The sequence below is a fragment of the Cynocephalus volans genome, chromosome 11 (genome assembly GCF_027409185.1).
Source record: "Cynocephalus volans isolate mCynVol1 chromosome 11, mCynVol1.pri, whole genome shotgun sequence".
NCBI classification, from domain to species: Eukaryota; Metazoa; Chordata; class Mammalia; order Dermoptera; family Cynocephalidae; genus Cynocephalus; species Cynocephalus volans.
The window spans coordinates 9127205-9148152 of NC_084470.1; the positions used below are offsets into that span (position 1 = coordinate 9127205).

The 20948-nt window shown below is 39.7% G+C and overlaps 1 protein-coding gene across 1 annotated transcript in view; it reads right to left on the reverse strand.

The window, feature by feature from the left end:
* Positions 1-7079: 7079 nt before the first annotated feature.
* Positions 7080-20948, reverse strand: part of RALA (RAS like proto-oncogene A) — a 79318-nt gene continuing 65449 nt past the window's right edge. The window contains exons 4-5 of the mRNA XM_063114338.1: positions 13337-13511; positions 7080-7259 (exon numbers count right to left, since the gene is read on the reverse strand). Coding sequence (XP_062970408.1) covers positions 7137-7259; positions 13337-13511 — 298 coding nt within the window. The 3' untranslated portion in view covers positions 7080-7136. The remainder of the gene's footprint in view (positions 7260-13336; positions 13512-20948) is intronic.

A 20948-nucleotide genomic window follows, 5' to 3' on the forward strand; every position in this document is an offset into this window, starting at 1 on the left:
TGAACTCATTTATTGGTTCTAATAGTTTTCAGTAGATTCCTTAAGTTTTTTTTACAGACAAGATCATGTCATCTGCAAATAGTTTTATTTCTCCCTTTCCAATCTGGATGCCTTCTGTTTTATTTTCCTGCCTAATTACTCTGGCTCGAACCTCCAATACTACTCTAGATAGAAGTGGAAGAGCGACATTGTTTTATCGTGAGTATGGAATCTTTTGAGAGTGCCTTGAGGTCTTTAGTAGACAATAATGGCTCCCCAAAGATGTTTATGTCCTAATACTTGAAGTCTCTGAAAATGTTAGGTTAAAGGACAAAGGGAATTAAGGTGCTAACCAACTGACTGTAAAGTAGGGAGATTGTCCTGAATTATCCTAGTGAGCCCAGTGTAACTACAAGGGTCTTTAAAAAGCAGAAGAGATAATGGGAAGACAGAGCCACAGAGATGGCAGGGTGAGAAGGACTTGACCCAATATTGCTGGCTTCGACGATGAAGCTGACTGAGACTGAAGTTATGCAGGCAGCCTGGGAAACTGGAAAAGGAAAGGAAACACGTTCTCCTGGAGCCTCCAGAGGGAATGCTGACAGCTCGATTTTACTCAGTGAGACCCATTTCAGCCTTCCGATTTCCAGACCCGTAAGAGGATGAATTTGTGCTGTTTTAGGCCATTTAGTCTGTGGCAATTTTTTACTACAGCCACAGAAAACAAACACAGGGCCCTCTGGGTTGTTTCTTTTTATTGCCAAATAAAAAGATTTTATGGATGTCACCGAGTTTGTTGAACCATTCACCCTTTGAACGCAATCCAGCAGTGGGTTGTTTCTATTGTTATGAATAAAGCTGCTTTTAACATTTGTGTGCAGTCTTTTATTTCTCTGAAATAAACGTATGAGTGCAATTTTGAGTCATGCATATTTGGATTTGTAAGAAACTGACCAACTATTTTCCAGAGTGGCTGTACCATATTACATTCCCACCAGCAGTGTCTGAGAGATCCAGTTTCTCTGCATCCTTGCCAGCATTTGGTATTATCATTGTTTCTTATTTTAGCTATTGTAACAGGTGTATAGTGATAGCTTGTGGTTTTCATTTGCATTTCCCCAGTAGCTAATGATGTTAAGTATCTTTTCATGTGCTTGTTTGCCATCCAGTGAAATATCTATTTATGTTTTGTCCATTTTCTAGTTGGATTTTTTTTTTTTTTTACTGTTAAGTGTTGAGAGTTCTTCTTATATTCTAGATATAAGGTCATTGTCAGATGTGTGGTAACCACATACTTAAAATTTTTTAGAATTACGTAGGTAGTAGTGGAAAAAAGACAACTGTTTTTTCTCTTCTCTCACAGCACAATCATCAACACAGAAGACAAACTTGTGCGTCTTGAATGGAATGTTTCCATGTCTACTTGGCAGATACACAGTGGGGCAGCGGGACAACCTGCCTGTGATAGACACTGGCTGACCGTCCCAGAAGAGGTGGTCATAGTTTTGTTTTCCTTTCTATTTCTTCTTTCTTTTAAATCCTGTGTTGATACAACCTCTTGAACATTACTCTGTTTTGGAATAAGTACAAGTTCGACTTAGGTTTCACAATTTATTTAGCTGACTTCATCATGTATTGTCATTTTCACTTGCTATCCACTTCCCTGAGACTTACAGTATTTTCTTTCTGGGATTGCAGGAGTGTTATGTGCTGGGGGCAGACAAGAGGGAGGCAGGAGCTGACGTGCACATGTGGGCACACGTGCCTGTTCCACTGCCATGTTTCACTCAGGCTATTGGCCCACTCAGGAAGGTTGCCTTCTGGGATGCAAGCTGACCCCTGAGCTGGAGAATCAAGGTGAAGGCAGGCTGCTCTACTTTGGTGGTCTGAGCCAGTGAACCACCTCGTGATTCCCCAAATGCAGCCTCACTCACATTCTGTGTGACAGGGTTTGCTAATCAAACCCCACAAGCTCTTGGAGCTGGTACCTCAGGTGGCTCTCAAAAAATCCTTGGAGAATGAAAGCATACTCCCTGCAAACCAAGAGTGAAAACGTTGCATGACTGGATGACCCCAGTGTCTCAGTCGATGAGTAAAAGTGCACTGATGGCCTCCTCGAGGTCACAGCTTTCACACCAGAGGCCCAAGAGAGTATTCATCCCATATCATGGTCCCTCAAGTTTGCCTCTTCAGTGAGGCTGAGGCAGGAACCAGTAGCTTTTCTTTGACCTGTCCTTCCTTCCAGGGTCCTCATGTCCATACCCTCTACCTCACTGGCAGGAATTCCTGTTCTCATGAGAGGTTCTAGGGTCAGGTAGAAAGAACACAAAGGACTCAGCTAGCAGGGCAGGATTAAGTCCTGATCCTGCTGCTCCAGCTGTGACCTTGCACAGGCCATCTGATCTCTGCAGACTTCACTTCCTGTTCTCATGTTTTGTCATTGGAGGTTCCTTTCAGTGCAAAGATTCAGTGAATACAAAGGTGAGGCCACCTGAATCTCAAGCTCCTTCCACCACAGTCTCCTAGTTCCGTCTTTCTTGACATGCCACCATAAAACACATGGACTCAAGAGATATTTTCATGGTTTACCAGTGCCAAACAGAATGTCACACAGAAACTGTTTTTATTGAGATCAGGGGGCCAGGCACAGTTAAAACTTTCCTCTGCATTTAACAAATATATGCACTGTAATAAAAACGGCTTACTCTGTGTACAATCTTCACAATAACTCTAGGAGTTAGGCAATGAATGCCTGTTTTACAATCAGGAACCTGAGAGTCACTGAAGTTCCTCAAGGCCAATGAGAAGGGATGGAGGCCGAAGTTGAACTTCAGTTCATCCTGCTCCAGGAACTCTCAGATTCTATTGTCCTGTCTCCATTTAAAGCGCCCTCAGCACCCACTGGCACTTGGAAAGCTACGTGAGAAGAGCTGGAATTAGAAGACAGAAGACCTGCATTCTAATTCTGGTTCTTGCATTACTTGTCAGATCCTGTGCCAGTTATTTCTTTCTTCTGACCTGTAAACTGAGGAAATGGTTTCTAGGGTCCCTTGTAGGCCAACTTTTAGGATTCTAGGAAAATCATCTAAATATTCCCACCAAGTCTGGCATCTCTTACAAAGATCAGTCCATAACCAAACAAGAGGAGGCGTGTAAAGATGCGAGTCTCAGAACTACAGACTGAGATGCCAGTGCACAACCCCCACAGACCAGTTACCTGTCAGCAGAGGCCCGGAGAAGTCAGCTCTCATCCCTGCTTCTTTCCCTTCCAATTCAACGAGCCCTGACTCTTTTTCAGCTGTTGCAAACACTCTATCCTTAGGAGTATTTTCTGTTAGATGCATGCAAGCACCTAAATGCTTTAGCTGTTTGTTTTCCTTGTAGCTGCTGATAAAAGCAATCTTGTCCTTCTATCAGATTAGCCATGCAAGTTTTCACAAGTCTCATAGCCTCTCTTAAAAAGATGTTAAATGCTTCTCTGTCCCCACCTCATTTTTAGAAATGATGTCTAGGTACTGATTGAGAATACTGATGACCAAACCTCTCTCCGTGCCCATTTTCCATGCATCTACAAGCAGTTGTCTACAATTAGGCAGCTGGGAAATTATTTTGCATTTAAAAAAATTATGGGATGAAAGCTCTGGACTGCCAATGAAATACTGCTTCTTTACTGATGCAATGGAAAAAGCACAGCGAGACCTGACTCCATAGCTGAGCTCTGCACAAGGTGTTTCCCTCTTGGCTCTTGATCGCTCAGCAACCAGGCTGCAAGCACAAGAGACCTCTTTTCTATGCATATAGCAAAATCCATAAGCTTTCCAAAGACAGTCCTGAATAACTGGTTGCAGCTCTGGGGAAATCTTGGGTGCTTCCCACCTTAACACAGGTGAGTGAATTATCAGCTATAGTCTGAGTTCCACTCTGCTTCTCTTCCACTGTGCAGTGGTTAAAAGCACGGACGTGGAAGCCAGAACACTTTGCTTCCAATTCCAGTTAATGATTACCAGGTTTGTGGCCTTAGGCCAGTTATTCAACTTCCCTATGCCTCAGTTTCTCCACCTGCAAAATAGGGATTAATGAGAGCACCTATCTCACTGGGCTAAGTTTATATTTAAATATATAAATACAGCATCCTTCACACAGGATGCGCTATGCGTTTGCTATTATATGGGTTTACGATCATAAAAAATAGGGGGCCTGGACAGAGTAAGGAGACAATCTCTAATCTTTCTTAACTTCATCCCCTTCTGCATGGGGTATGTAAGTACCCTGTCCAGTGTGAACCTCTGCAATTGCCCCTAACTCCCAGCAGTACTGAGTAGGCGGTCCATAAACATCTACTGAAAGCTGAACGCATGAACGAACACCTCTATTGACCTGCCACTCTTGATTTCCAAAGTAATTTACTTAGGGAGACTTCTAACACTGAATTAAATAAAAAAGGATTACTTTGAAACATTTACAGGAATTTTAGCAAATGCTTTGATAGTTTACCGTCAGGTAGTAATACAAGGCTGCCGAATTTTGTTTCACATCCCTGTCACAAAGTTTTGAGAGACAAGGTTCTGATTCAGTCTGAGATTAGAACTTAATCTAAACTGTTTGGTGCAAAGTATTTAATATCATATACCATACTGGTGTTAAGAATGGATCCACATAGTGAGATCCTTATCATGCCAATTATAACTTACATGTGCTCAATCTAGCACTGTATATGAATTAAGAAATAAAAAATTAACTGGATTTGGAAAGGTTGTGCTCAATATTGGGCCAGACTGTTTCTCACTCATACTGTTAACAGTTAATAGGCCATGATTTCCCAGCAAACATCAAACGTGAAGGACAATGACCTGAAGCTTGCTGAATGGCATCAGGGTGGTCACTCTTGCCACAAGTTGGAAATGTAGTCCTTGATAATTATAGGAAATATAGTCCTATAATCATTTCATTATGATTAGAAATGTCATCTATTCACTCTAGAGTTCAGTGGCATTCTAAAAGTAATGCACATATTTGTGATTTTCCTGACAGCATAAAGTGTCTTCTGTGTAATTGTGCACATGGCAGTCCTTCCACTTCTGAGCCTTGATTAAACATGAGCAATGATAATACTGTTATTTAGTAAATCTGGCATTACACAAAGGAAGTCCCCAAACTGATAGCTTAAAAGACTTACGTGTTTTTAAATCTCCGATAAAGATACCCTGGTCGATAAATCTGAATTTTACATGTTGTATTGTAAACATCAAATGACACCACAAACATTAAAAAAAAAGGAAGTTTATTGGTCTTTAAATGGCTCAAATTGAAAATAAACAAATCGGGTAGTGGCGTCAGCCTAAGACACGTGATGCGTCTTTGTCAGGTGGCTTCATAGCACCTCAGTACCCAGGAGAGGAAAGGTCTGGAAGCAAAGTCACAATGTTAGTGGTTATGACCCCTGGTTCAATAAGACTGCAGTGAGTATACATGGAGATGGCTGGGCCCGCTGGCCAGTATTACAATAGTAACTTGAATTCCACACATGGCAGAGCCTATGAAAAATATGAAATGAAAGATGTACATCTCAAACCCTTTAAGGACAAATATTTAATATGACAAGCTGGACGTAGTATATGAAGAGCTGAGTTCCTAAAGCCTGTTTTTGTTGTTAACTTTATGTACACACCTGTTACCTGGAATGCCTGAGCACATCTTTGATATGTTGCAATTAGGACTAAGCAAAAAGAAAGAAAAAACTTTGTTGAATCAACTGTCCTAGCCTCACTCCAAAGAGGAAAAGAAAAATTGGACAGTGGTATATTTCCCATTGAAGTTATGTTCCCGAACGGTGTGCTAGAATTCTCCCGGTGGGAACAACACACACTGGTGACATGGCCCAATATTTGGTCTGTGTGTGCCAAACATATTGTCTGCACTATACCCGAGTTTGACTGCTTGATGTTAACATTAGCAAAATGTAGCTTCGGTGTTCTTCATTACAAACATAAACAGACTACAAATACTAACAACTCCTGTAAAGCCAAACTGTAACCTCGAGTACAAATTTAGAAACGAACAGGTGGCAAGCATGAATATCTTCCCGAAGTGTTCTAGTACAAAATGCATTAGCACTACTGACATTTTTTCCTCCATGTCCTGCTTCCATCCAGAAGATTAAGAACTTAACACTTACATGCTCACCACTTGAAGAATGTAATTTCCGGGGACCAGCATCTTAGAGGAAAAGAGGGTTCAAACACAACAGGTGCTGAATCCTTGTAGTCTAACATTATCTTACAAGTACATGCTGGCCCTTCGTTTTAAACTATAGTTTATTAAAAGCAATCAAGCAGCTCTGGAACCTTATTTTCAAGAACCAGAGTATGGCACACATTTTAAATTTGGACAGACTCCTAGCAGACAGCTATTTCTCAAGAATCTTCTCTACAAAAGCTGTACTCCAAACTAGGCATATATTCTCTCACCAGGACACATGGGGCAGTGGGCCCACAATGCCACTGAGAACACACCGAGAATGATGTAACCAGGTATTTTTCAGTTTCTAAATTAAGGCATATTCAAAAATTCCATGGACAAGTTTACACCACTTTTCTAAGTCAATCACCAGGTAATTAATGCAGATTTACAGATGAATTACTCTCAATTTAACTATATGTGACAACCATGCCAATAACTTTTTTCTATATTTTGCATAACAATGGTTTAAAAAAGTGGTACAGTTTAACTATCATGTTCACAATTGTCATTTTTCAAGGCAGTAGAAGACCAAGACATTTTAAAATGATATAAAATTTAAGCTTTATAATAAACACCAGAGGAAGTAGCCTTTCCTCCCATTCCCCACCCCCATCTCGCTTCTTTATTTAACAGTTCAAGAAAGACAGCCCGAGACACACAAGCTCACACGCTACATTCAGGACTGTAATAAATGTAGGCAATTATGAAATAAGCTGAACTTCGCTTCTTGGTGAAGCCACATTAATTTCTTTTTTTAAGTGAATTTGACTTTCAGTGCAGTTCCAATTCATGCTTTTAGTGATACATAACAATTTCCAAAATGTTAAAGTAATTTCAGTCAATTGAGCCTTCAATGGCAATGCTTATAAATTATATTTATTAGTATGGTCAAGATAAGAAAGGAGTTTGGGCTTTGATTATAAAATGCAGCATCTTTCTCTGATTCTCTTGGCTAAACTTTTCCTCTTCTTTTTTCCATTCTTTTCTTTGCTGTCTTCCATCTTTCTGGCTCGAATTTCCCTCATTAAATCAAAAAATACCTAGAAAGAAGAAAATAGGGTAAATAAAGCAAATAGGCATTATGCACTTAGTATTTTCTCGAATCACAGGGAATAACAGAAGAATAAATATTTAAGAGCTCTTGTTTGGGGAGGATAGGGTGAGAAAAACCTGATCTTTCTATTCCGATTTTCAAGATAAAAATGAAAAAGGTGCTACAAAGTGATAGTTCCAAAGATAAAACTCAAGGAATTACATTGGAGTACTTTATAATCAATATGTGTACGTTATTAATTCCTCTTTAAGAGTAATTAATTTATGCTTAATAAAATTCCTATTTAGTAACTATTATTTATACTTAATGAGTGCTTTATCATCTTCATACCAGATACTAGAAAATAACTTTGCTACACTATATTTGAGAATTTATGAACTTTTGTCTGATGTCTAGGAATTGATAAATAATGATGTATTTGCACAATAACTAAAAAATTATTAATATAACAATTCAAAAGTTACATTTTAATAAGAAATGTCCTCTCTTCTCTGACAGAGAAGGGCCTGAGGATACTGAGTTTTACTGTACATAAATAGTTATGAATGTGTGTGTGGTTAAACGGGTGAATAACTTCTACAGTCCACACTTTGGCATTCTGAATTTTTTAAAAAAAATTCAGTTATTACTTACAAAATTTTAAAAACTCAATAAGACCAAAAAAACAGGAAATATAAGAATGGATGTTATGCGTAAACACACAAATGGATGTAATACCAACGTGCCTTTCCTGATGTGCCTTTAGCTCTCTAGTGGAAACTTTATATAAAAAAGCAAAGTGCAGAATAGTAGAGAGAGTGAGTTACGTGTGTGTGTGTGTGTGTGTGTGTGTATGACAGCAGTACACATGCATTTGCTTGCATTTGCAAAAAGAAATAATGAAATGATAAACCAAACACTAATAATCAATTTTATTTCCAAGAGGAAGGGAAGTGTGCAGAGGGAATAGTGAGGTATCTCTGAATATACTTTGTTATGCAATTTCTACTTTGGAAATAAACATTTTACATATTCAAAAATGAAACTGAAAACAAAAAAGCAAACCCTAAAAGTTGAAAAAAGATTAAAACATAAGACCGACTACATTCCAAGTTGGTGACAAAATCATACAGAGGAAAAAATTATTTCAAGGATGTCTAAAAACACACATATGAAATATTCATCTTAGAATAGATGCTAAGGATAAAAATAAAAACAAAACCCCAACAAATGGGGGGGAAAAAACCCCAGCAAATCTTAAATTTCACTTTGTAATTGGTTAGTGACAGTGATATTGCTTTCCATATTGCAGGACAATGAAAGTAAACAATTATGTTAATGTACTTAAGAAACCAAAATTTTCAGTATAAGAGAAAAGATATAAGTACAAAATCGAAGAGGTAAAATGTCTGTAATGTTGAATTTCAATTGGAAATAGTAAATGATCTTATTACTTTTTTTCTTTTAATAATACCTATTTCCTAGCACTATTGATTGAAAGGTCACAAAGCAATGACAACCCAATAGAAGTGAGCAAATCAGCACCTAGGTTGTGGCTGCTAAATACCATTCCTACCAAACAGAACTAGGGTTCCTTAGATAAATGGCTCATTCCTGATCAGGAGCAAGAAGTATAAAATTTAAGTCAGAAAGCCAGGGAGCCATCAAAGACTAACGAGCTTAGTCAAATGGACACAGGACCCACTTGGAGAAGGGAAAAATTGAGCATTAAAACCCCACAAAGAATACAGTACAGTCACCTTCCATATCCACAGGTTCCAAAACTGCAGGTTCCATACCTGCAAGTTCCGTCGGCATCTGCGGATAAGAAGGGTTGATGTACTGTGCCATTTTATACACGGAATTTGATCACTCACGGATTTTGGTATCCGCACAAATACCAAAGGACAACTGTAGACTGAACACAATGATGACATAAAACCAATTCACTTGTTGCAATTTTACTTCCCTAGAGACCAGGGTTTTTGGAAAATCTCTGCTTCAAGTCCACCGCTGACTAGCTAGGGTAGGAAGCCTCCATTCTAACGAAATGTAATTATCACAGCACACCCAGTACCGCTTTCTAATGCAGATACATCGCTATGACAAGGATGTTATAAGAAGAGTTAATTTTTCATTTTAGATGAGTCCCTGCAATAAACTTCCAATGCATCTCTGTTAGAAACCTCCAAGGTCTTTTTAACTAACAAATATGGTGGGAAACTTTTAAGGTCTGCATCAGCTGATTTAATGAATTAAAGCTAAAGAAAGTCTTGCTTCGACTGCCAAATGGAAGGGAATGAGTAACTAGGGATAGGAATAAAAAACCGGTTTTGATAAACTCAGACTAATGATAATCCCCTAAGCACAGGGCTTCTTCCAACTTTTTTTTTTTTTAATACAGACACTTTCAAATTACTTCTCTCTCTCCTTTCCTTCCAACCTCTTCTCCTCTTGTCTGCCTCTTTCCCTGCCTCTTTCTCTTTTCCCATTTTAGGGCAGCACACAAAATTATAGTTTTCAGTATGAATTTGTACCTCAGTTTACAAGCAGTCTCCTTTAATGTAATCCTGTTTTGGAGAGTTGACCACTCACTGTGGATTTTATTTTCTGAAACTGGTCACAGTAATATTTCCTATGTGCTCTTCCAGAATCTTCACAATCTCCATCAAGAGGTAGAGTTATTTCTCCTTCCTCCTGAACCTACATGGGATTTTGTGACTATCTCAACCAATAAAATGAAGTTGAAATAATGCTGCACAGCTTCAGAGGCAAGGTCATAAAAGGTGGTACGGTTTCGGCCTGGTTCTTATTCTCTTGTGACACCTGCCCTTGGAACTCTGCCCACCATGCTGTGAGAAGGGCTAAACCAGCATACATGGAAAGGTCACATGGGGAGCCATCCCTAGATAATCACCAGAATCAACTGGCTGAGCCAGACAGTGTGAACAAGGCTTTAAAACCTAAGTTTAGATAATACTTCCAGTGCTTGAAGCTTTTCAGTTGAGGTATTGCGGAGCCATCTCCTGGGCCCTGATCAAATTCTTGGCTACAGAATCTGTAAGCAGAATAAATGGTGGTTTTACTCAGAAAGTTTCTAGGGTGTAATTTGTTATACAGGTGCTATGGTTTGAATGTGTCCTCCGAATTTCATGTGTTGGAAACTTAATCCCCAAATTCCTATGTTGATGGCATTTGGACGTGGGGCCTTTGGGATGTAATTAGGATTAGGTAAGGCCGTCAGGGTGAGGCCCCATAATGGGACAGATGGCTTTATAAGAAGAGCAGAGACCTGAGCTGATACGCTTGTGCCCTCTCGCCATGTGGTGTCCTCTGTCATGCTATAATGCTGTAAGAAGCCCTCCCCAGATGAGGCCCCATGATGCTGGACTTCCCAGCCTCCAGAACTGTAAGAAATAAATTACTTCTCTTCATAAATTACCCAGTCTGTGGTATTCTATTATAGCAACAGAAAACAGACTAAGACAACAGCCACAACAACTAAAACAGCCTCTATACGTTTACTTTTTTTCTTTTGAAAAAGTAATATATGCATATGACAAAAATTTAAAATACAGAAGTCCAAAGGGGTACTTACAGTGAAAAGAGCATATACCTATGACTTAGTTCTTACATATCCTCCTCATATATACTTCTGTAAGTGTATAAGTGTGTATCTAAAACACAGATGGCAGTGAACTGTAGACACTGTGCTGCACCTTGCCTTTTCCACTTACTTTATGTTGGAGATCATTCCTTATCAGCACATTTAGTTCAATCCTCATTCCTCTTAAATGGTTAGATTATACGGACACAACATAATTTATACTGGTCTGTTACTGGACGCTTGTATATTTCCAATCTTTTGCTTCTACAAATGATGCTTCAATGACTACCACTATACATATGTTTACGCGTCTGTACGATTTTTTCTGTATGATACATTTTTAGAACTTGAATTGTTGGATCATAATTTTGATACATAATCACCAAATTGCCCTTCTACCAACATATGAGAGGTTCCTTCCTGTTTTTCTATACTTTTGCCAACAATATATTATCAACTTCATGCTTTTTTCCAATGTGACAGGTTAAAAAAAAAAAAAAAGGACATGTCATTATATTTTAAAATTGTACTTCCTTTTTTATAAGTGAGACTGAGCCAGTTTTCAAGTTTAAAAGCCATTTGCATTTCCTTTCCATGACATGCCTGTTCCTGTTTTTTTTGACTATTTTTCCACTGGGTTGTTGATATTTTTCTTACTGTCCTGTAAGAGGTCTGATAACGCAGACCGCCACACCTCCCTGATGCTAGCAGGTGACCGGCACGAGGACGGCTGCAGAACGGCGGGCGGGCTGTCATTACTTGTCTCTCTTCCCCACTCACCTTAGCTCAAGTAGTTTTTATAGTGTGTTCTGCATCCTGTCCAAGACGTCAATTTGGAAGAAACAAAGCTTTTATATATATATTTTTATAATAAAATATATTTTATATTATAAATATATTTTATAATTATAATAAAACTAAAAATATATATAAATATATATTTTTATATATATATTTTATATATATTATATATATATTTTTATATATATATTTTACATATATATATGTGCTCTTTGATAATGCTCAGTGTTACCTTTCAAAACCCCAAACACATTGAATCTTAAAATACATTTTCTTTTTTTTTTTTTTTTTTTAAAAGATGACCGGTAAGGGGATCTTAACCCTTGACTTGGTGTTGTCAGCACCACGCTCAGCCAGTGAGCGAACCGGCCATCCCTGTATGGGATCCGAACCCGTGGCCTTGGTGTTATCAGCACCGCACTCTCCCGAGTGAGCCACGGGCCGGCCCTTAAAATACATTTTCATTAGTACTTTAAAACTATTTGTCCTAATTTTAGAGAAAATTAGTATACTGAGTAGACAGCTTACAGCATTCATTTTGTACAGATATCTTGAACCTACAGGGATGTGACCATGTGACTAAAAACTTAATCAGCTTAAGACAGTAGTGACACTGACTTAAGACTTACAGCAAATGAACAAAAAGAATTTCTAATTTTTTAAAAAAAAACCCAGTGCTTTCTGACCAGAGTTATGAATCTACAGACACAAGCAGACAACTCCACTAAAACCTGAGTCCACCTAGTGCAGTGTGACTGAAAGTGAGGTCCACGAGTCCACAGTTTGCATCACCTGGGAACTTGCTAGAAATGCAAATTCTCAGGCTCCATACCAGACCAAATGAATCAAAATCTCTAGGGGTAAGAACCAAGAATGTGTGTTCATCAAGCTTTATAGTCAATTCTTTTGTCTATTAGAGTTTGAGAGGAACCCCTATAGAGCCTAGATACTTGGGGGCTGAAGAAAGGCCCCACATGGAGGCCTTTAAGAACCTGTACTGCCTCAGCCCGGCGGGCAGTCTTCCTGCTTGCTGGAGACGATCTCTGGCAGCAGGATGGAAAGTACTTGGGGAGGGTCCCAGAAGCCAGATAGGGTGTTCCATACGTGGTGTCCAGGAAGGGCCTTTCTGAACAGAGAGAAGACAAGAGAGGAGGGCACAGGGCTTCCCTTTCCACGAGGGGAGAACACAGGTGGAGGGTGGGAGGGCAGTAGCAGTAATAGAGATTTTAAGATCCTCTTTTCCAGTGGCCCCCTCATCTCAGGAGGCACCTTCACTTTTGAGAATGTAAATGGGGCTGGGCAGGCGTCATGTCAGAGGTGAGAATGTTTAGTGGTGGCATCTTGGGACTTTATACAATCCCTTCTAAATTATCCAGCCCCATCAGGATGAGAAAAAAAGGCAGGGAATTCAGGTCAGGAATACCGTCATTGCTTAAAAAAAAAAAAGAACATTTGGCTGCAGTATCTCATGTTTTAGTGTCTCTTAAGAAGCTAATAAGAACAAGGTAAAGTAAGAAATTCCTAACATGTAATTGAGCATTCAGGGATGATAAAAATCAACACATATTAAATCTTTATTTGAAAGTCTCACAGACTCTCTAGACAAAATGGAGCCAAGTTAAAGCAAACTGACCTAATTTTAACATGATGTGGTGGTAAGGAAAGTCACATTTTACCTTGTCAACATTAGCTCGTGTTTTAGCAGATGTTTCCACATAGTTAACATTCCACTGGTCGGCTCTGTTTTTTGCCTCTTCTACTGAAACCTGCCTTTTATCTTCTAAATCTGATTTGTTACCAACCAGTAGAAATGGAACATTCTCATCTTCTTTTACTCTTAAAATCTGCTCCCTAGATAAGAGAAAACGAGAAAGAAATATTAATATTACTTCTCCATGTTTAAATAACAAATTGACATCTACAATCAGCCTTCATTTATAATTATATATGTTTCTGTACAGTGATCAGCTCACTCACTACATGGCAGAACATAACAGTATTCTTCCTTATTCTACCATCAACTGCTGGAGTTACACATTCACTTCACTAATGAAGGAAAAAGACACCAGAGCAAAGAGCACAAGCAAGACAGCAGAGATACAAAATGAGAGTCAAGTTCAACTCTGAAAAATAAACTTGTTTTAGAATAGTTCTAAATTTTCAGAAAAGCCGTGAAAATAGTACAGAGGTCCCATATACCCCAGTATGGGTAAAACAAAACACAAACTGTTTTTCCTATGGTCTTTTACTTGGCAACAATCAACACACATCAACACAGAAGACGTGCTCTGACTTCTGTGACCAAGTGTGTGGGATTTCTCCCCACTGGCCAGCAAGCCAACAGTATCTCAGCTGATGCCAGCTGGGCACCCTCCAATTCAATTTGGACACTGTCTACCTGAAAATAGGGTCAGGTTGCACAGGTTTAGAGCTCAGTCCCCAAGACTGCCCCCACTTAGATACAGTTGCAAGTCCAGGTCTCTGGAACATTCTGACCAACGAGCTATAAATTAGGATTCCCATAACACCCTCCTTGGGTTCAATTTGTTTGTTTGAGCAGCTCACAGAACTCAGGGAAACATGTTCTTACATTTACCAGATTCTTATAAAGGATATTACAGAGGATGCAGATGAAGAGATGCGTAGGGTAAGGTATGGGGAAGGGACACAGAGCTTCCATGCCCTCCCCGGGCACCACCCTCCGGGAATCTCTGTGTGTTCAGCTGTCCCGAAGCTCCCTGAACCCTCTGCTCGGGGGTTTTTACGGAAGCTTCATTGCATAGGCATGATTGACTAAATCATTGGCCACTGGTGATCAACTCAACCTTCAGTCCCTCTCCCCTCCCTGGAAGTTGGTTGGTAGAACTTGGTTTTTCCTGAAGCTACCAAGGGGCAAGCCAGGTATTATTAGCATATGAAGAGACTCTTTGGAGATATTAAGGATTTTAGGAGTTGTATGCTAGAAGATGGGAATAAAGACCAAATATATATTTTCACAATATCAAAATCCCATACCCAGTTTCCCGTATTATTAACATCTTATATCAGTGTGGTACATGTTTCACAATTAATAAACCAATATTGACACAATAATATTAATTAATGACCAATCTTTATTCATCTATTCTTAGTTTTTATGCAACATCCTTTTTCTGTTCTGGGATCTTGTCCAGGACACTGCATGACATTTAGTCTCATCATGCCTCCTTGGATTCCACTTGGCTGTGATGATTCTCAGACTTCCTTGTTTTCGATAACCTTGATAGTTTTCAGGAGTGCTGGTCAGGCAGTTTTTCTCATGATTAAAGTGGGGTTATGGGTTTTTACCTATCACAGAGGTAGATCTATTCTTATCACATTGGATTCAGCATCTCATGAAACGTTTTCAAAGTCCTGCACATGCCAGAAATTACTGGATGCCAGCACTTGAGCACAGAGTTTGCACTCAGAGATAAGTTACACACTGTGAAAGTGTCACCAAGGTTTAATATGCCATGGCTCTGAGCTTCCTAGTTATGTGACTGAGCAAAGTACTTCTCTGCCTTAGTTTCCTCATCTAAATAAAACGGGGCTAACAACAATACCTTCCTTATGTGCCATGAGGATTAAAGGTACAGTGTTTATAACTGCATGGATAGTCAACATTTAGTAATTGTTAGCTGTTCTTATGATTACTATGTTTTCTTATAAAATCAACAGACAAAAGGAAATCTGTGAGACTTAGGTTTACTATCTTGCTATCTTATAGATGACTCTCCTTTGAAATTATTAAGAAATGTTGAAACTACAGGAACATAAGTATTTTAGACTAAGAGAAAATGAGAAAATTAAAGGCATTATTAGAATGGCAGATGAAAAAAGTACACTTGATTCTGCAGGCATCCTGTAGTGGACACTTGAGACACAGTAAAGAGCTTCCTTGAGGCTTCTTTTCACATGAGCTTGTTCTGTGCTTCTCAGATGGTGTGTCCTGAACACACCACTCTCTCCACTACCACTACCAGTTTACTGAGCGCTCACAACGTGAGCTGTTTTAAGGGTTTACATACATTATCGCATCTAATCCTCACCCCAAGCCTAAGAAGTTAGTACTATTACTATTCTTATCCTACTGACAAGGAAACTAAGGCACAGAGAAACTATGTCAGCTTGCTCAGAGTCACAATGAAGTAGAACCAGCACTTGGATCTGAGGAACTCCAGAGTACACACGCAGCTTCTACGCTAGGTACCTCAGGGGCTCCCCATAATGGGATATCTAAGGGAATGAACCCTGCTCAAGAAAGTTTAGTTCCCAACAACTCTTCATTCACCACAAGAGATCCCTACCTCTGATATGGAATGACCACCAAGGTGTCCGGCATTATGGAGAAGTTCTCCAAGTTATACGATATTTCCCCTGCATTGCAAAGCTACAAACTGGTAGAGGGGAAACTTGTTCATTACATATAGTGATCAGATCAAACCAGTGGGACAACATGAGATTACAGAAAGGTAGAAGGAAAGTGCTGATCATATAAAAACAATTTTACCTTTCCAAAAAAATGTTTTAAATTAGGTGTTTTAAGGCTTCCAGTTAAAGGAGCATGGCCAGTCCCCTGGGAAGTGTTCAGAGCACAGGCAATGGGGGAGACGGGCCCACAGGGAGAACACTGGGGCACAGCAAGGACAGCTGATCTGCAGGCCAATCAGCACAGGACCACTCAGAGGAGACTGGTCAGGAACATAGAATGGCATGGAGTGTAGGGCATGCAGTCAGGCCCAGACAGAGTTACTATACAACCCAGGTGCACCAGATCTCACCAGATCCAGAAGTACCTATAAAGTCAATCATTAAAACCTGAGCACCACAAAAAGACTTCCCCAGGGAATCAGCAGCAAAGCAGCAATTTAGCTCAACCACAGAGCTCAAGTACTGGTCCCCATAGGAAATTCCCCCATTCTAGAAGTAAGCAAAGGACAACAAATTAGTTGCAGTACAGAACTTAATTGGTGGGAACAGCAAATAATCCAACACAGAACTGAAAGAAAAAACAAAGTACCCGCAACCAGAGACAAAATTTGATAGTAACTAGTAAAGGTCTCATGTCAACAAAGAACATCTATAACACCTAGAAGGACTGGAAGTCCCCTGGGCTACCAAGCCAGAAAGGGGGGAGGGCTGGGGGCCTCAGCCATGGCCCCCAACACCTGCAACCAGTCCCAAGGGTGGGGGCTCAGGGTCTCGTCCACACCCCCCCCACACATGTGCAACCACCCCAGCGATAATCACCCCAGTGATGACCACTGAGCCACTGCAGGAAGTGCCCCGGGATATCCTGAGCTGGGGCAGTGGGGGACCTCAGGCTTCAGTCATGCCCGGCCCCCCAACATGAGCAACCAGCCCAGCGACAACCACCGAGCTGCCACAGGAAGTGCCCCAGGCTCTTCCAAGCCAGGGGTAGTGGGGTGCTGAGGGCCTTGGTCACACCCTCCTGACACACGCAACCAGCCCAACGACGACCACCAAGCAACAGCAAGAAGGGCCCCAGGTTCCCAAGCTGGGCTGGTGGGAGATGAGGGCTTTTGCTCCACCCCCTGACATCTGCACCCAGCCTGGCAATAACCAAGCCACTGCTGGAAGCCCCCAGGTCTCCCCTGTGGGAATGTGGGGGGTGCCACTGGCCTCGATCATGCCCACCCCCTTCTTCTCCTCCCATCCTATATCCCGCCTTGTTCCCCTCTCCCTCTCCCCTGCAATTGCTCTGCGAGAACATCTTAGAATGAGGCATGGAGCCAGGGGAAGCCAAACCCAGCTACAACTAGGCAAGCTGCTGCTGCTTTCCTGGGGTTCCACCAGGGTCCTGAGGCTGGAGCTGAGGGAAGCCAAACCCAGCTGCAACCAGCTAAAGAGCACACCAAAAATACAATTTTCATGCAGGTAGCCCACCACAGCCACCGCAATTGCCATGGCTGCTGCAAAATTGGCTAGTCTCCATGGCAGCAGTCACAGTCACCATGTAGATGGTACGACAGACTCTCAACTTTACTGACACAAGGAGAGGCACCAGTGGAGACCAAAAAAAAGAAGAGGTCCTCTCTGTCCACAAAGCACACTCCAGAGTAACAGAAGCAGCATCTGGTTTACTATAATAGGGAGGACTTGATCACACCTGTCTCAGCACTGGACAGATCATCTAGACAACAAACCAACAGAGGAAAAGTTAATCTATCAGATGAAGAGGACAAATCTATGGTTATTAGATGGGGGGAAGGGGAGGGAAGAAATTGGATAAGGGGAACAAAGAGTAAGTATGATCCGTAACAATAATAAAAAATAAATTAGTTGTTTCAGTTGAAGGCTAGAATACTAACAAAATATGAATGATTTTGTAATACTGTGTCATAGAATTACTTTAATTATATGATTTAAAAACAATGCCCTATATAAAAATGCTTAATATACTTAAATAAATAGTAGGAAAAGGGCTATCTGTCAAAGAGGGAACATATTCCATTTAAAAAATATAAAATATGGTGGCCATGTAGTTTTATAAAAGAATTATCATTAGTTTAATGAGAGCCTACATAGCATCATGATTAAATGTCAGAATACGGAGGCAGACCTCCTGGATTTTAACTATGCCATTCCTAAATGCATGATCTGGGCAATCACTTAACCTCCCTGAGTTTAAGTTTCTTCATTTATAAATTTGGATAGTACCTTCTTTAAAAAATCAAATTTAAGAACTCACTAATTCTAAGCATTATTTTACATACAACCAAGAAAAATTGCTGCTAATTATAACTGTAAGATGCCATACTTTTGAGAGAAGTTAAATGAGTTTATATACGATAATGCTTAGAACCGTGTCTGACACATGATAAGTGCTGTATGAGCATTAGGTACTGTTATTATTATAATTATTATTACTTCATTCATCTGATTCTAACGATGCAGCAAACTCTCTTACAGATTCAATGCTTGCAGGAAATTCTTTCAACCTGAATTCTCAGCTCTTCTAACTTAAACAGATTATGGGCCACACGAAGTCACCTCCATCCTTCACTGATTTTTACTTACCTTGAACATCTTTTTAGAAAATAAAAATGTTAAACAAGCACAATATCTAGGTGGTACATGCTAAGTGGTATACAGCACTACACAGTGCTATGATGTTTTCTAACACTCACATGATTTCTTGCAAAAAGCACTCACCATTACTGCTATTAAATTTATGATGTACTTGTGAAGAGAACTTTGGCCAAACATAATCTTTCTCTAGGGCTGGTAACAACAAATTTATTTTTTGATCAACAACCGGAACTAAGACATAAATAACAACTAATTTACCACTTACTCTCACTAACCACCAAGAAGGTGAGACTGACTCAGGTATGTGTGGCTCTAGCACTTGTGACTCTGGTCACATATGTATATATATATACAGTCATTAATTTACTTCTTAATAAATATGTACTAAGCTACTCTGAGTCAAGCACTGCAGGTAGACCAATACTGAAATTGCACTGTGATTGATCCTACCATAAACAGTGCTGTGGAAAACCGGACCGACTGGGTTCAGAGGCGAGAAGACAATATTCTTTAGAGTTAATAGGTTGGTTTTATTAGATACTTTACTAGATGTCAGAAAAAGGTAATGCTATCTCTAGAACCTTCATACACATTTTGCCTAACGTTATGCTCCCTTTAAATACAGTTTAGAGGATACTATGGAATTTTTATAATAGGAAAGTACCTTTAAAATCTGGTACAACTTCTTCATTTTTGACATACAGAAATTGAGAACAAAAAAGATAAGAGTTTTCAAATTAAAGCAAACATTAACTGAACATGTACTACAACATGTTATATACTAGAAACTGTGTCAAATATGGCACCGGGATACTGAGATGGGTAAAAAATGGGTCCTGCTCTCAAGAGCTTTTACCTTATCGGAAAAAACACGTACACATCAAATTCAGTATAAGAGTATGATAAGTGTGACATTGGAGCCGTAGTAAGCATGTTGCATATACAGATGAAGAAGCAACGATGGATTCTGCCTTGGTGACAGAGATGACCAGAAAAGCTAAAGGGAGGAGCTGGATTTATGCTATACTTGCAGGTTGGACAATGTGGAATGCCTTACTGTAATCATTCAGACCTTCCAAAAAATGTGTTTTCTGTTGCAAGCGAGTCACTAGGGTAATTTTTACTCATAGGAAAAAGCAACACATTGGAGGAGGAAACGAATCATCCTTATTTTCTGCAACAGTGAGAGCCCAATATTCTTTCTCTTGGCATGAAAATACCTTATTCTCTTGAGATACCACTTAGGCTTTGGTGACTATGGTGGCAAAATTTAATCGATTACCTAGAAGAGGACCAGCTACACAATAAGCGTACAAATATCTGTCTAATGAGTGAACAAGTATTGACACCTATATAACTTTCAATATATTTCCCAGGATTATAAGGTACCAGAGTCTGCCACTTTATCACATACGAAATTCCTTCCTTGTAGAAACCAACAAACTTAATTTCACAAATAAATCTATATTTTAAAGTTTCTCAATGACATGCTTTTTGCAAAGACTGTTCTCTTAGAACTCTTTAAGTTCTTGAGACTCTCAAGCATACATAAAAAGAAATGTTCTATATAAGCTCTGGTTCACTTTTTTGCTGAACCACCTGAAATGTCTTTTTTCCTCATCTGTGGAAATCTTTCTTTTCTTCAGGCCCACCTATTTCATGAAGGCTTCCCAGCTTCATTCCCCTCCTGGATCCTCTGTAATAATCTCTGACCATGTTTACTACTTCATCACTAACTTGCTCCTGGTTACATGCTTTATCAATTCAACTAGGCTGTGTGAATCTTGGAAACAGAGGATAATTCTTTTGTGTTTCCCATAACCAAAGCAGACACTTAACACAGAAATAAAACTACAGAACTAAAGAATATTTGATGATGCATGTAGTATTTTAGAGACTACTCAAGAGCTTTATTTATGCCAAATTTCTCTTATGTATATGGAGGAAGGCCTCTTCCCTTTCACAAAAACAACCCCCAACAAACCAAATGGATACCAGATTTTGATTAAGCAAATATTAAATAAGATACATAAAAAAAGGGAATCTATATTTTGTGATATATATGGCAATGTGCCTGCTGAACATTACACAGGTGCTGAGAAACCAGTGACTAACACTAATCTATTTAAAATCTGGGAGAGCTCCATTATGTGACCCAAGTATTAATTATTATGGCAGTGGTAGCATCTTACTGTAAAAAGAAATACTTCTGTA